General features: G+C 38.4%; 1 protein-coding gene across 11 annotated transcripts in view; it reads right to left on the bottom strand.

The window, feature by feature from the left end:
• FBXW11 (F-box and WD repeat domain containing 11) overlaps positions 1–15,433 on the bottom strand; it is a 68,421-nt gene that overhangs the window by 35,027 nt on the left and 17,961 nt on the right. The window contains exon 1 of one of the 11 annotated variants that reach the window (XM_030458975.1): positions 14,699–14,755. The exons of the other annotated variants lie outside the window; for them this stretch is intronic. Coding sequence (XP_030314835.1) covers positions 14,699–14,740 — 42 coding nt within the window. The 5' untranslated portion in view covers positions 14,741–14,755. Of the gene's footprint in view, positions 1–14,698; positions 14,756–15,433 lie in introns of those variants that run through there. 11 annotated transcript variants of the gene reach the window in all.

Below are 15,433 nucleotides of genomic sequence, written 5' to 3'. Positions count from 1 at the left end.
GAATGAATATTTCCAACCCCCTGTCACTCCTTAATTAGTTAGCCTGGAATAAGTGCTCGTCATCCCCTATTGGGAACAGGAGCAACAGAAAACAGAAGGTGATAACCATGGGTCTAAGAGTAGATGTTTTCCATTGCCTTATAGTTTTTATAACCCAACTGAATAAAGTTACACTTAGAAAAGCTTCTGTCTTTACTTTCACTAACAGTAAAACCAGCAGTGGCAGTAAAATTTACAAACTGCTCTACAAACTGCAGAATTTTAAAAGCGTGTTTCTTGAACATTTGCATCCCATATTCCTTGTTTAGTTCTGCAGCAAATTCAAGGTTTCTTTAATCTTTCTGCTCCACAATACCTCAAGTCTTTAGGATTTCTGTAAGATGCAGATAAACACAGCAAACAGGTTCAAAAGTTACACGGGGAGAAAGAGGTATTGACAAAAGAGTCATCACCTAGAGCTCATTTCCTTTGGAGGTTATGAAAAGCTTCCAAAATAAAAACAACTATGAATGATCCCCAAAGGCAAACAATTTTGTAGGTATTGTAAAATTTCATAAATCACAGTTTCAATTAAGATCCTTAGATACCTGCTAGCAACTAAAACTGGTGTCTCAAGAATCACAGTTCCACGTATGTATGAGGTTTCATCAAACTAGGTACAACAGCACCTTAATTTTCCTGCAATATAGAAGCACTCAGTCTGCAAGGCTCATCCTTTCATCTATGAAAAAAAGATGCAAATCTTTTCTAGCAGAAATCAATCAAACCTGTACAGGCTCACCAGATTCTGTTAGCTACAGGCAGATAACGTTTGGGTTCGCACTGTGCTGCAGGACTCGGGAGCGCCTTTAGACTCTGGAAAGAAGCAGCATGGGGCAGCTTTGTTCTGTAACCTAGTTTTAGTCCCAGTATCAGGAGAGCAATTAAAGAAATGTCAGCAGTAATCCTGGGAACTGGGACAACACACAAGGAGCAGCAGTAGTACCTAGTAAGCAAGACAACACCGCTGAGTTTCTTCAATGAGAAATTTATTCCCACCAAAGAATGGATTCACAGGATACAAAGCATGGGTGGACAAAACTAGACAATAACTGTGCTACCTTGGATAAAAAGAACAGCAGTCTTCCATTATTATGGTTTTTGTCTATAATGAAAGGGAAAGTAACAGAAAACAAGAACTTCTAGTTCTCAGTACCCCTAAGACTACACCAGTAATAGTCACCTAGATTAAGGACAAAGGTAAGTCTTTTACAAGCTAATTTTTTACGAAATTTCCACTCACTGGAAAAGAGATCAAGAGATTTCAGTTTAAATTACTAATCAAAACAGACCAGCTAAACAGGCTCTAATTTCCTTTAACAAATCATATCTACATCTAGCTTTGGAAAAGCTGAAAAAATGATAAAAACTAATACATACTTGGGTGTCGTGAAGTCAAATACCGCAGATTAAGCTGGAGCTTACTGGAATTGCCTTCTGAAACCAGTTCTGCCAGCACAGGGCTTGCTGAAGGTATTAATTACACATTCACCCAGTGAAGGAGAGGAACTTGCCATCCTCTGGGACAACTGGGCCACATCAGTGAGGAAGCAAGCTGGGTAACCATCTTTATCCTCTCTAAAAGCAAGGAGCATGTGTCCCACAGCTTCCCGCTTTTAATATAGGCAGAACTCCCCGAGTGGTTTCAAGCATTTCTAAATGAATGCAAGCCTCTCCCTTAGGATGTTGTGGTCACCATTTTCTAATCCAGGAATCTGTTTAAAAATGTTCATTAACAACATCTTGATACTTGATCACGGATAGGAAGGGATTTTCTTCTTTTAACTACTAAGAGACTCAATAAAAATATACTGTAGCACAAACAGTAAATGAATTCAGAGAATCTCTAATTTAAACTCCATGAGATGTGAATCAACTTTTCTCACAGAAAGGACCAAATCCCTAAAGTATCACACATCCCCCAAAATTTGTACATACCAGTCTGCAAAAAGATGCAAAAATGCTACAGTGCTTCTAAGTGCCAGGTCAGAGTTGGGTGGACACTGCCAAAGTGTGTTTATCTCAAGCACTGCACAAATTAATCACTCAAAATGTCTTCAGAAGCATAGCCATAGGCTAGATACAGAAGAAAGGCACAAAAGATGACCCTATCAAAGGAATAAGCATAAAAAGGTATGGACAGCTATTCAAATCTGGGCACTAAAGATGTTTGACATGACAAAAGCCACACCAGTGACAACATACCTCCAGCTATGGGCCTAACCTCACTCAAGTTGCCTATAGGTTCTTTGCAATATTCCCCTACTCATTTTTGCAGTAATGTAGTGAGTTAACCACATTTTTTTTGCAGGCAGAGAAAATAAAAAAAAACCCTTGAGAAAAGTAGAAAACAGAGCCCACAGCCAAATGGTTTTTCAAAAAAAAAAGAGCTTCTGAAAATATCTGATGGTAGATAAATTCAACCCACTGCCCACAGTCACTATAAAGCACTGTGTAAACAAAGCTCTAAGGTTCATCAAGTTAAATTTGATTTAGTTTTAGGTATTCCTGTAAGGAGTAATAGTTGGACTAGATCATCCTTGTGGTTCAGTTCCAATTGGAGATACTTTACAATTCTAATTTGAAAGTTAACTCTGCTGACCATGGACATGTCTATATTTGACATCTGTGTTTGAAATTGCTTTTTCAGCTTAAATTAAACTATTTAAATAAGCGCTAGGGACCTGCACAAATTAAGCTCAGTACACTACATTTTTTATCTAGCTAGCCAGCCTATTGTCCCAGTTGCCTGGTTTTATTTTAGCATAGTTATTGCTGGAAGTTCAAAGAAAAATATACTTGAATTACTAAAAGAATCTACCAAGATCCAACAGCTGAAGTCAAAATTAGAAAAAAAAAAAAACAAACACAGTTGAAAAAGAATGCATCATTTTTATTTGGCCTCTAATTAACCACCAAGAAATATAGAAGCAGAGACGGTAAATTCTGTACCAGCAGTTAGGCAGTTTGTATTTAGTCTCTAAAACACACAGTCTGGCCACCAGTTGTAGATGCGGTGTTTTTAAAAGAGACCTAATGCTCCTACATACCCAACTTAACAACTCTCAAGGGTCTACTTTTAGGGAAGATTTGTCAAGATCAGTAAATAACCCAAAAATCAGCATTTGTGTGCCCCATCTCTCTGCTGAGAGAAAGAAAATCTCAAATCATGCTTCATCTAAATGTTCCGTAACAGTTTTGGAGGTTTAAAAGAAGACAAGCAGGCACTACACAGGTTATCTTGTATACTTTGATGACTGGCAGTTGGTATCACTATTTTAGTCTTCACCTTACCCTCATTACAAAATCAACTTGCTGATCCTCCGTGAATACATAACCGTGCATCTCATAACACTCAGTTTATGTCTGACTTACCATGAAGATAATCTCAGAAGTCAGATCAAGGTGGGCTGTGCCTACAGAGGACTAAACTACATAACTTGTTTTCAAAATTAAATTACACACAAAAACGATCAGCAGTTCACTGTTACTATTATAATCCAGTTCCACAAAACACTAAGCAAGGGCTCTGACTTTTGGTGATGGCACATCCTTTTCACAGGCAGCTGCAAGCACAAACTGCAGCCTGGAACTACCCAGCAGAGGAGTTAATTCGATAATTCATACCCCATCCTGCAAAGCACAACTGCTGAATCACCCTGCTGGCTTTTACAACTTCAGAAATAGTGTAATACAGATTCTCATAAAGATCACTATTTTTAAAAAAAAAAACAAATATTCCCTGATTAAAGCAGCAGTCAATTTAGGATGTTAATAAACAAAAGTGCTACTCCTGTCCAAGTCACAGGCTGTTTTCCAACATGCCTGTGTTTCCACTCAGCAAATGGATATCACTAGAAAAAAACCCACATAATTACAGCAGTCCCAAGAGACAACGAGTGTTTTTTGCAGCATGTATAGTTTCTAAAATTAGATGGGGAGGATGCTTCTGACCCATCAGCCAATTCAAGTTCTGTCTCTCTTTTTATTAAAAAAAACAAACAAACAAACAAATGTAATAGTTTAATTCTTAGGGGCAGATTTACCTCAACAGGTACAGCAGGATCATATCTAACACAATCCTTGCGTAACTGTTCCAAACACGCCCCAACCTCATTTAATTTTCTGAGTGGCTGGAGTAGAGTCAGTAATCAAAACCTGCTTGTAGCCATCCTATATTAATATGTTGTATTTACAAGGACAATGAGGACTGAATTGTGTAATTGTAGCAATTTGATGACTCATCCCTGCACCATTCTGCACACGGAAGCATCAGGGCTTGCAAAACTTGCACACCATGCGAACCATTTTGCTGAACAGAAATATACTGAGCCCCAAATATATATTTTTAAATCTTTTTCTCTACACCTGCCCCTTAAAACTAAAAGTACCAGATTTATGAAGAATAAGCTTACCAAAAAAAAAAAAGAAAAAAAAAAAAGCATTTTAAATTCAGCTAGGCAAGGTTTGAGGGTATATGAAGCCTTGCTGGAACATTTTCCACAGTGCCTACTTGCTCAACCTGGCAGCTGAAAAAATTATAATAAATAATATAATAAAGGTAATTTTAAAAATCTTAGGTTGTGAAAGAGCATCAAGGAGTAAGGGGCAGGCAACAAATCTTACTGCAATGCTCTACCTGGCACTTACTGATCATGTTATACTTTAAATGAAAAGTGCTTTTATTTTCTAACCAGCTGGACTCTGCAGCCCTTTTCCAGCCTAATTGGAGGTTTAATTATACCTTCAGATTCCAAGTGCTGCTTGATTTTCAGCTGTTTCGAGTCCATGTCTTTAACCATATGGTCACTCAGCCTTTCTTGGCAGATCCTGGGTGTGTGCAGCACTCCAGCCAGCAATGCACTTTCTATTCCAGAGCAGAAGACACTCGATACTTAAGTAGGATGTTAAAGCACTCATGTCTCTTATGGCTGCAATAGCTTTTCCTGAAACATCTTTGAATTAATTTTCACAACTCTAGGGTACAAAAACCCCAAAAGAGAAATTTAAATAATTTAAATAGTGAAACATTTACATCAGAAACATGGTCATGACAAACTGGCTGTAAAAATAAATACAGATAGCAGGAGCAAGGTATTGGGTTTGGGTTTTTGGTTTTTGTTTTTAACTGAGAAGTTACTTCTGTGTCTCGGCTACAGCTACTATTACTGGTTTTGCATCATCAATTTATTTTTTTTTTTTGTATAATGAGAACACTAAGTAATATTTACTATCTTAGAAATTGTCTTAATACCTAGTAAAGAGCCTCTTCAGCTTTTATTTCCCATATTAAAAAACTAACACATTACAAATGAAAACTAAGGGCAAAACACTGGCTCAATATTATAACGACTTTTCCACTTCCTAGAGCAGATCCAAAAAAACCTCCTCACATTCACTTTTAAAAGGAAAAAAAAATATTTAGAAAGCTGCTTTTTGTTGCTGACTGATGAAATTAGTACACCTATCAGAACCACTTTAACCCAGGAATTCAAGCACACAGACAGCAGCTGACTTCAAGGACTCTCTGAACAGCCGTGACACTGTAGAGCTCACTGGTGCACCCCTCCAACACACTACTTCTACACCCACGTTTCCAAGCCCTAAACCAACTTGCACATACCTCCTACAAGCCAAGTAGTTCCTATGGAGCATCATTTCCAAAACTGTTTGCACTGTTTGGACATCCCAAGCCAGGTGCAAGGCAAAATTCAAATTACACCTCACGCTGTGCAGTGCTGCAGACGAAGTGCATTTTGCTCTGTTCATGGGTAAACACAAGACAGAAAATGCACCACTCTCCCCTACACAATTAATAACCCTTTAACAATACTGCAGATTAAAAGTAGGGTAAGTAACATCTCAGAAGCAAATTTCAGGCTGAGCTAGTAATCAGAGGACTTGAGATTCATCAAAAATAAATTATCCAATGTTAAGATTAACTACATTCACAACTTGGCTGCCTGGTGCAAAGTTAAAATTCCCAGAGGGGAATTTAGGTTCAGATGTCTGCTACTGGCTCCACGGACACCAACTACTCCAAATGTAGCTACCTCAATGTGCCTGAAGAGCGGAACAACACTCAAGAGGAAGGCGTCCAAAAAACTGGATGAAGGAAAGGACACGAGCAAGATCAGAAATACTAATCCAGATCATAAAACCTCTTTGTCAAAACCTTACCATTTTTTTTTCCTTACATTCACTGCTGCTTAACACATCCACTGGCGCTTATGAACTTTTTCTTGCCCTAGGATATAGAAAAGATCTGCAGCTCTTTTACCCTGGAGCAAAAGAATCCAACAGACAGAAGGAAGAGATGCAGCTTGAGAAAACTGGCTGAGCAACAAACACAAACATCACATACCAAAGCACACATAAGTGAAGAGTTATTTAAATGTAAGTAAGTCCAAATAACCACAAGCCCACAGTCACAAATTTACTCACATTAAGTACTAAAACACTAGGACTTGGGAAGCAAAAGCAGCTCTAAGTTTCAATTACACATTCAACACCTTTCTCCAAGCACACTTATGTCTTTTAACAAATTTTTCTAAGAATAGACTGTGGCACTTTTTTGTTTACATCCCTCCTTGCTTTCCCTGGCCACGGGAACTACAGCAGAATTTATTCTTATGGTTTTGCTCTAACCCAAGGATCAGCAAAACTTCAACCACATTTTTAGGGTGTTTCTATATAAACTTTTACAGAAAAAAAGTTTAAAAAGGTTACGCAGAAACATTGAGGAGTCTGAAATAACCCTCAGTTACTTGTCTTTTGTGAAACAGGAGGTGTATATACACAAAAGAAATACAAAAAAACAGTAGCCACCACAATGAAAAATTCCATGAAACTGAAGGCTAAAACAAGCCATCTTCTCCAAAACAGAACCTCACACTGCTCTAAGTCCATTTTTTTTCTCCAAAGATGCATGGCAACGTATTCCACATCTGGCAACACATTAAAAACTGCATCAACCCACCAAAACTACTCAGGAAATCCTAATCACTCATCAATTATCTGAAACACAATATTTTGCTTATACACAATTTGTGCTTTTGTCATTCCTGATATCCAAGCAACCAAAAACCTGGAAAAGAACTTTATCTCAAAAAAAAAAAACCAAAAAAAACCCAAAAAGGTTGCAGACTAACTTCAGCTAAAGAGAAAAGCCTTAAAAATCTTCAGTAGTATGAGATGTGAAAAGAATTCCCAAATAATTTTCTTTCAATTGCCCAATCAGCCTTGCCTGGGGTTAGGCAGACACTCTGCTTTTGAGTGCTTATTTTATCTAGGTATTAAAAAGAATATGCAATTGCATACTTTAGATTTCAGATTATTTATATAATGGATGACTAAATGCTCCTGACCACTTCTCCCAGTACCACTTCTCCCCCTATAGCTTCATAATACAGTTAATACAAATGGCAAATCATCATAAGACTCTACAGAAAAGGATTTGAGAATAGGAGGAACAGTTCTTCAGTGTTTTAGGTCCCTCTTTTAGGGAGATTATTTTTAAATCTGTATCACATCAGTGACTTGCTTTACATTATAGCACACCAGCTCATAGTGGTGTAAATGGAAGGTGGTAAATGGGGAAACAGCTGAAACCAACGTGTTATGCAACAAAGCCCTGAAACCAGAGCTGTGACCATGCCAGCGTGCCAGCAATCATCTCCTCACTGTCTGCAGACAGTTGGGTTTGATGTCACTTCAATACAAAAACTATGTTTCAGTATGAAAAACATGTTTCTTCCACTTCTTAACAAAAGGACAGCATTAAACAATGTGCCAGCTACGGTTTCTGTGGCCTGATGAGGAATCTGAAATGGCTTTTGCTTCTGACAAGCTGCACTGAAAGCAACCTTTGAAGTTAGAAGGGCTCAAAAAGAATTTAATAGATACTGCAGGGCAATATAAAAGTCTCTACAGTAGAATTATGACAATCACTTAGCAGCAGGCATCCTGCATTTGTACTGCTCAGGTACTGAATTCAAAACCATTTGGCCTCTTTTCCCAAAACATACTAACACACAAACTTGGCACTTTCAGATTATATTTGCTATAACAGCCTGATCTTATGTGTACAAAATTACACATGGATTCCCATAACATTAGGGTAAATATTTTTTGGAGGGTTCTACATGCCCTGAAATTCCCTAGTTCAAATTCCTTCAAAAGCAGAAAAAAGTACTCTATTTTCAAAGATAAATCTGAACGTGCACTCAAGCCCTTCAATCGTATATACAATTTTCAAGCTATCAACTTTAAAGATATCAAAAAAGTGATTTTTCAAGTAGGCTATTTAACTCTTAGCTACCGAGTATCTCATATAAAGAGAATTTTTAATCCATTGTCAGTAATATAGGCTTCTTTATTATTTCTTGGTTATACAATTATCTGTCATTTAAACTTCTCTTTAAACTTTTCCCTAATCCCTTTGGCACAATAATACTTATCAGTTACAACAACCAAATTCCTTGACAGGAATTTTTCAATTCTAAGTCTCTGTCCAAGAAAAACAGCTCAAGTGCTGAAAGATGTTTGCATTCATACACTTTATAGTATATATTTAGATACAGTTTCTTCATTCAAGAACAAACCTGTGAAACAGATACCAAAAAAACAGGCTTAGCAGTGTAATTTGACTAATCCCTAAAGTCTGTCCTAATAATTGTATCAAAAATCACCAGTGAATTTGAGTAATGAGACAAACAAGTAGAATTAAAAGGCAAAGAATTCAGCTCTTGCTTTTAGGATCTCTGAAAACACCAGAACAAAGTCACTGCACAGGATTCAATGATTACAACCTAAGTAAAAAGTCTGGGGCAATAAAGTCAATGCTAAAGCTTCTTAAGTATCTGTAAAATCCACATATCTGAAGCACTGGGAGCCCACTCTGTGCCATCATGTAATGCCTTTCCATAGCTGGCTTTTGCAAAAATGACTGTTTTGACACAGAAAGATTATGCAAAAGAATAAAAAGTTCTGGTTTCCATCTTTCTCTGCTGTACCACTTCTTCCAAACCTGACAAATGGGTATTGGTAAAATTTGTTCAGTTCTGCTGCTGGCTTTGACTCTTATGCTTCCTTCGACTACCCTTGACTCCAACACCTCCTTTGATGTATTTGGGTTCTACCACTATCTCAAAGAATCATAAAACCCAAACCACAGATGTGAAGACTGTCACAGTCTTGAAGACTTATGGAACAACTCACTGGATGACACTAAAGGAAGCTGAGGGAAACACAGGAATGGTCTGACTGCTAAGTACCCCAGGAGCTTTTCACACTGAAAGAATAAATGTCCTTATGATAATGACTCTTTTAAGAGTGGAATTATTATTATTTCAGCAAAATCATTACTAACACTGGTACCAAGACTGCTGCTTAACTCCTGACAAGCAAGGGATCTGATCCTCCTGCCCGGACATTTCTGAGAAGTTGTCCACCAGTGCTGTGTGAAGATACCGCACAAACATAATTTCGACCTTCATGGGAAATATTTCATTATATTTTTCTCTTTCCTTGAAAATTCTTCCCTGGAAAATTGACCAAACACCTGCAGGGAAGAGGATTATATGAAATATAGCTGGAATAGACTGCCTTGAGTTTCCTTCCCCTCTCCTGCGAAAAATTTCACACTCTCCCAGCAGAAGCAGGCAAAGAGTGATGCAAGTTACCTAGAACATTTCTTTGCACCATAATAGGCTGAAAAAGCAAAAAAACCCTCACTTTTCCAAAAGTGGTTGAGAAAACACAAACACTAAAGTGTGGTCAACAACATCTCCCCACTCAAAGACAGTTTTCTGCAGATGCATCCTGAGAGCTATGAGGAGAAAATGCACCTGCCTGCTACATGTGAAATATATTAAACATAGTGGGACTGCGGTAACTTTTCTGAAGAACATAAATTTATGCTTGGAATGATGCTCATCTGTTGCAGCTAGCCGCAACGGCTCTGGATTTACCAAGGCAAGGTCTGGTATCTTGTGTTAAAAGATGAATCCACCACCAAAAAATGTACTTGCCTCCTGAGGAAAATATCCTTCCCAGTCTGAGAGGGAACAGATTGTGATCTCTAAATGGCACAAGAAAGAAACACTAGTAAAAGGTAGGCTAGCAAGTCACCCAAAGGAATTAGGAGCAGATATCTAACTAAGATCATGTTCCTTTTTTTACCTTTGGAAGTCCCTTCTGCAGCAGACAGCAGCTTAATGACAAATCAAGAGGGGGTCATATCACCAATTCCTCTTATCTCTACCATAAAGATTACTGATAAGTAAATCACTAACTTGTGAATATCAGCAACTTTTGATGCAAAGACTGAAGTGAGAGAACTGCCCACAGGCTAACAGCCACTGACAAGGTAACTTGAAAAGCTGTTCAGGAAGAGAAGCTCCTGAAAGGAGTCACTCCTTTGTTCTGGCAAGCATGCAGCTTGGGGATGAAAGGTGTCATACTTTGGGCTCTCGACAACCTGTGATGAAAACAACATGGTTCAAGCAGCCCTTCAGAAGCAGGCAGGTCAGCAGCGCTCACACACACTGGAGTGGCTTTCCCTCCTAGCCCAACACCATTTGCCATGCGCTTACTACAGCCCAGGGCCAACAGGGCCCAACAGCCACAGAGACTGATGCCCGTCTGGGGAAAATCAGGAACCAAAATTCACTGAGCTTTACTCCATTTGAGAGTCTTCTGACATCAGGGAGCACACTGCTGCTCCTCAGCTAAGGATGTTAAAAGGGAAGAGCTCTGGTTCGTAGCTCAACACCAGCTCGCTGTCTTAAATTTAATCCAGGAAGGAACTGCTCTGTTTTACTTCAAAATAAACAATATGAATTGACCCAGTAAAGAGAAGGTCTCTCTTTTTGTCACTCAGAAGAAACAGGCTCAGTTAATAATTAAAGTCATAAAACTGAAAGCACTTGGATACATAAAGGATGACTGGAAAAAGTGCTGAGAGTAACACTTTCCTTCAGGTAATAAATCATGCTTAGATAAGAAAAACAATCCCTGCATTTCACATTTACTTAATTGTGTTGGTGTCCAGACCTAGCAACAAGCCCTGGCCACCCCAGCAGGAAGCACCCTGCCAAGCTGCTGGCACAACAAGAGGCTGCAGCCAGAGCCCGGCTGTTGGGACACCACTCCTGGAATACATGCTGGGCTTGGGAACTCCAGTACAAGAAATATGCTGGGATACTGGAGTGGGCTCTGGCAGAGATCACCAGGACGGCTGGGCACTGGGGCAGAAGGAAAAAAAATTAAAAAGGGTAAAATTCAATGTTACCCTTTCAAAATACCTGCGATGTATGCAGCTAACACCAGAGTGAGCTGTGATATCAGTCCTCTAAGTCTGCACCACACATACTAAGAAAAAAAAAAAGACAAAGAAAAAAAAAAAGGATACAGATATTATGAGAAACTGCTGAAAACAACACTCAAACTGCTATTAATTTGAGAGGAGACTCCAGCTTCAGCCAGAAGCAGCAACAATGCTGGGAAGCACTGCTGCTGATTAAGTGAGGGAAAAACGGGCATTTTTACATCAAATCTCTAAACAGGGAAATTCAGGTCATTACCACAAAATGGTATCAGGCCTACTGAAAGCTATCTTTAATTGCCTCTGACACACTATGCTTAGTTTTAATACTTTCTGTCTCAGAAAGAAGTCTGTTTAAAATAGAGACAAGCACAAATATTTCAGATATTGAAGAGAACACTCTGTTCATTTAAAGAAAAAGAACCAAATCTGTATTTCTTCTTAATGGACCTGTTGGATTGCTTACAAAAAGAAATGGTAACAGTTCCACTGTTTTGAGGCAAAACACCAGAAAACTTGTCAAACAGTATTTGTAAATTACTTCAAACCTAACAGAAGAAGCAAAGCAGTTGTCTGGCTACAACTCATTTTAATAGCTGCATAGAAGAATAACATTTTGAAAAGGACATAGACTACAGAGAGACAGCCTATTCATCACCTTCCTATTTGTGATTTCATGCATAGGAAAAGGCTTTAGCAGAATGCATCTACTGCACTCCTTGTCATTTTAAGAATACTGCATCACATCTCATGCCTGAACATTTACTGGGGAAAAAAAGATGATGAAGTTTTCATGTAAATATATTAAAATTCCAGAATTCTCCAAGCAGAATTTTCTCCAACTATAGTTTCCATTGTGGTACTTCCTTCTGGTATCTGAATAGAAACGCAACCAACAGAAGCTCAAAATTAGTAAAGAATAACAAGTAGAAGCTTCAGCAAGTCAGTGCTATATTGTATGTTATCAACAAATAGAAAGATAAACTTCCTTCTTTGTATCAGCTGTCACAGCACTGACATTCCTTATTGCTAACGAATCATTTCCTTTGCAAGAAACGCTATTGTAAGGAATAAATGTTAAAACCATAACGTTTCAGGACTCCACTTGCCAATGGCAAATAATCTGCAAGCTCTTCAGAACAGTAATAAATTATGAAATGGCCAGTTCAAAAGGCTTTTAAGACCATGTATTTGTGAAGACAGATTCCAGCTGCAGAGAGTAAATCAATACACTCATGTCTTTATCTCTAAGGAGGAATGACACTGGCAAGAACTAAGTCAGTGTCACCTTCAATACCACTTGTCCACCAGGACACATGGTGTAAGAATGAAAATGCAGATCAAGGAAAACCTAGAGAGCTGGACATCCCAATGTGCAGGAGTCAAGGATCAAGGACACTATCACAAGAGGGTGACTATCACAAGACTCCAGACCACTGGGCAAGTGGGCCAGGAAGTGTCAGGGTGGCTTCAAGGCTGAGAAAGCCACTAAGGCAATTTTAAGATCTGTCCCCTGGAGAAACAAGGTGCCTTCTCATGCTGGAAGCTCTGGAAGTCAGAAGTTTATTGTTTCTGTAGTAAATCAGTGTTCAGATAAAACTTCCAAGCTACCTACCCGACTCATGAACAGAAAAGGGAGAGCAGGATAGTACATGCAATTAAACTGAAAATGTTAAGGATAATAAGTGGAAAGGTGTAGGAAAAACCCCAAACTAGGGGGGGAGAGGTCTAAATAAACAAGAAAAACTAAGCAGAGTTATGGAAGAGAGCTACAATGACCTCTTCTAAAAAAATCAAGGAAAAGTGTAACGGAATAAAAAGGAGTTGGTTGAGCAGTACTTGATTACTAGGGTAATTTACTTCCATTTATCTAATGATTTATTCCCCAAGCATTATCACAACCTACATTATGCAATAATTCAAAGTGCTGTTTGAGTACTTTACTTCTGCTGCTTAATGATTAGTTTTCAGTTCACACTGCCCATGTTTACTCACAGAACTCAGAGCAGTAGCCATTTCTTTGCTTGCCAGGACTGTCCAAGCTACTTCTCAAATCATCATGACAAAATATGTTCAAGACCACTGCAATGCTTCATGAAGATGAAAATCCTATCCAGACAGCTGCATTACATAACTGCTAACAGAACCAGTTTCACTAAACATCTAAATAAGAGATCAGTGTGCTCTAAGTCTTCCAGTTGAATCCATATCAAAGACAGAATGAAAATAGTAGCTATTTGAATCCATAATGCTCATAATGGTAAGCTCCTTGGCACAAAAATATTACTAAAGGTACTTAAATAGTTAAAAATAAGGCCTCAGAATGTATAACTGTTTCAAGTATTATGAACTGCATTTGGTGTATGCTTTTCAATTTAACAATAAGAAGTGATAAGAAGTTCCGAGCACTTTCCTTCCAAATAATATCAATTAGGCTGTAACTCAGAATAGATGAGAGCAAACTTCTCCAAACTTCTCTTCTCCATTCACTAACAGCCCACAGCATACAGTATTTCTTCAGTAAACTACAGGAACTATGGAGGTATTTTACTGTGTGAGAAAAAGCACAGAATCCAAAATCAGGCTAATTGTGGAGAACTGTAACATTACCTCCAATCTACTGGCATCAGAGGATATTAGCTTAAATGTTACAGCTTTTTCTGAGAAGAGCCTAGTTAGGTTTTATGGTTGTTAACATTATGGAAAGGCAAGAGCAAACTCTAAATTCTTCTTTCTTCTTTAGACTGATGGTATATTACTCCTGAAGCCTAAATGTTTGAAAAAGCACCAAGACTTAAGAGATTCTTGAAGAAATGCCACAAGGCTCCAGATTTAAGACTAGGCTTTTTTTCCCTCCTTCTAGTCTACTCACTGATCTCACTGATTACTCTATACATACGAACAGATAAGTGATAAAACTCCCAGAAAACTTCTGTGAATCACTGAAAGGCTCTGAACTTTACTTTTTAAACTTCCTATTAACTACCATTACGCTGAGTGTGTGCTCCAGAACAAAGATCTCCTGGTACAGGTGCCCTACCAGTTCTTACATGTGGGCTTATAGATCGAGGGGAAGTCATGATGCCAAAATTTAAAAAACTGGGAGAAGCAGCCGGTGCCACTTTCACATGCAAGTTTCCCTTTTGGCCATCGCTGAATAACACATCCGAAAGGAGAATCTTTTTTTTAAAAAAATATATATCTCCCATAAATGCTTCTAAAAGACTCAAACCATTTTACTCCTAATTGTGGTTCTAAAAAGAAATCCCCATATTTAAGAATTAATTTTTTTTAAACACAATTAAAATCAAAAAAGCTCTCTCTGCATCTTACCAAGCAGCATAACTGGTAGGCATCTGCAGAGGACAGTTCCATCCCTGTTGCTCTCTAAATAAGCCATCAGGAGGGTGCAGCCAGCAGAAATGCATAAGCCCTGCAACAGGCGGACGGATGAAACACTCGAGTGAAATCCCTCCTCAGTAACTCCTCAAGTGCAACAGGCTGGACACACAAAATTGTTTTTTTCCACACAACAAGCTCCCAGTAGCTTCAAAGCAACCCTACCAGCCTGAGCAACATGGTTGTCCTTGCAATAATGGACTTCCCCACTAACATTTTCTAACAGCTGCTAATATTATATAGTTTAAAATGTTCTGGGGTTGTTAAATTCCTACAGGTACATGGAGCAAAAATCCTACAAAAATTAACTAGTACTTCAATCCAGCTTTCATGAAACCTGACAGATCTGTAGCAACCGCTGAAAACAACTCAGGTTTCAGAAATCTTTCAGAGTGACACATCCTGACATAACAGCTGCATTAGCCCTGATTTTAATTATATATGACACCACATCTGTGTGATAAGAGGTTTCCAAAAACCTTGTGTCTAAAGCACTATGTTGACGAACAAGCTGGTTTGTATTTCATGCAGCAATCAGTATTTCCAACAGAAGTTTGCAATTCAATGTATACTCTATCAACTGATCTACTGCTAAGCCTGGTCGGAGCCTTCATCTGCTCAGTTTGCAGTAAACTACTATGTACCTACTGATAGACATCATAAAACAGA

Source organism: Calypte anna, chromosome 13 (assembly GCF_003957555.1).
Source record: "Calypte anna isolate BGI_N300 chromosome 13, bCalAnn1_v1.p, whole genome shotgun sequence".
Lineage (NCBI taxonomy): Eukaryota > Metazoa > Chordata > Aves > Apodiformes > Trochilidae > Calypte > Calypte anna.
This window is presented reverse-complemented; position numbering and strand designations above follow the sequence as displayed.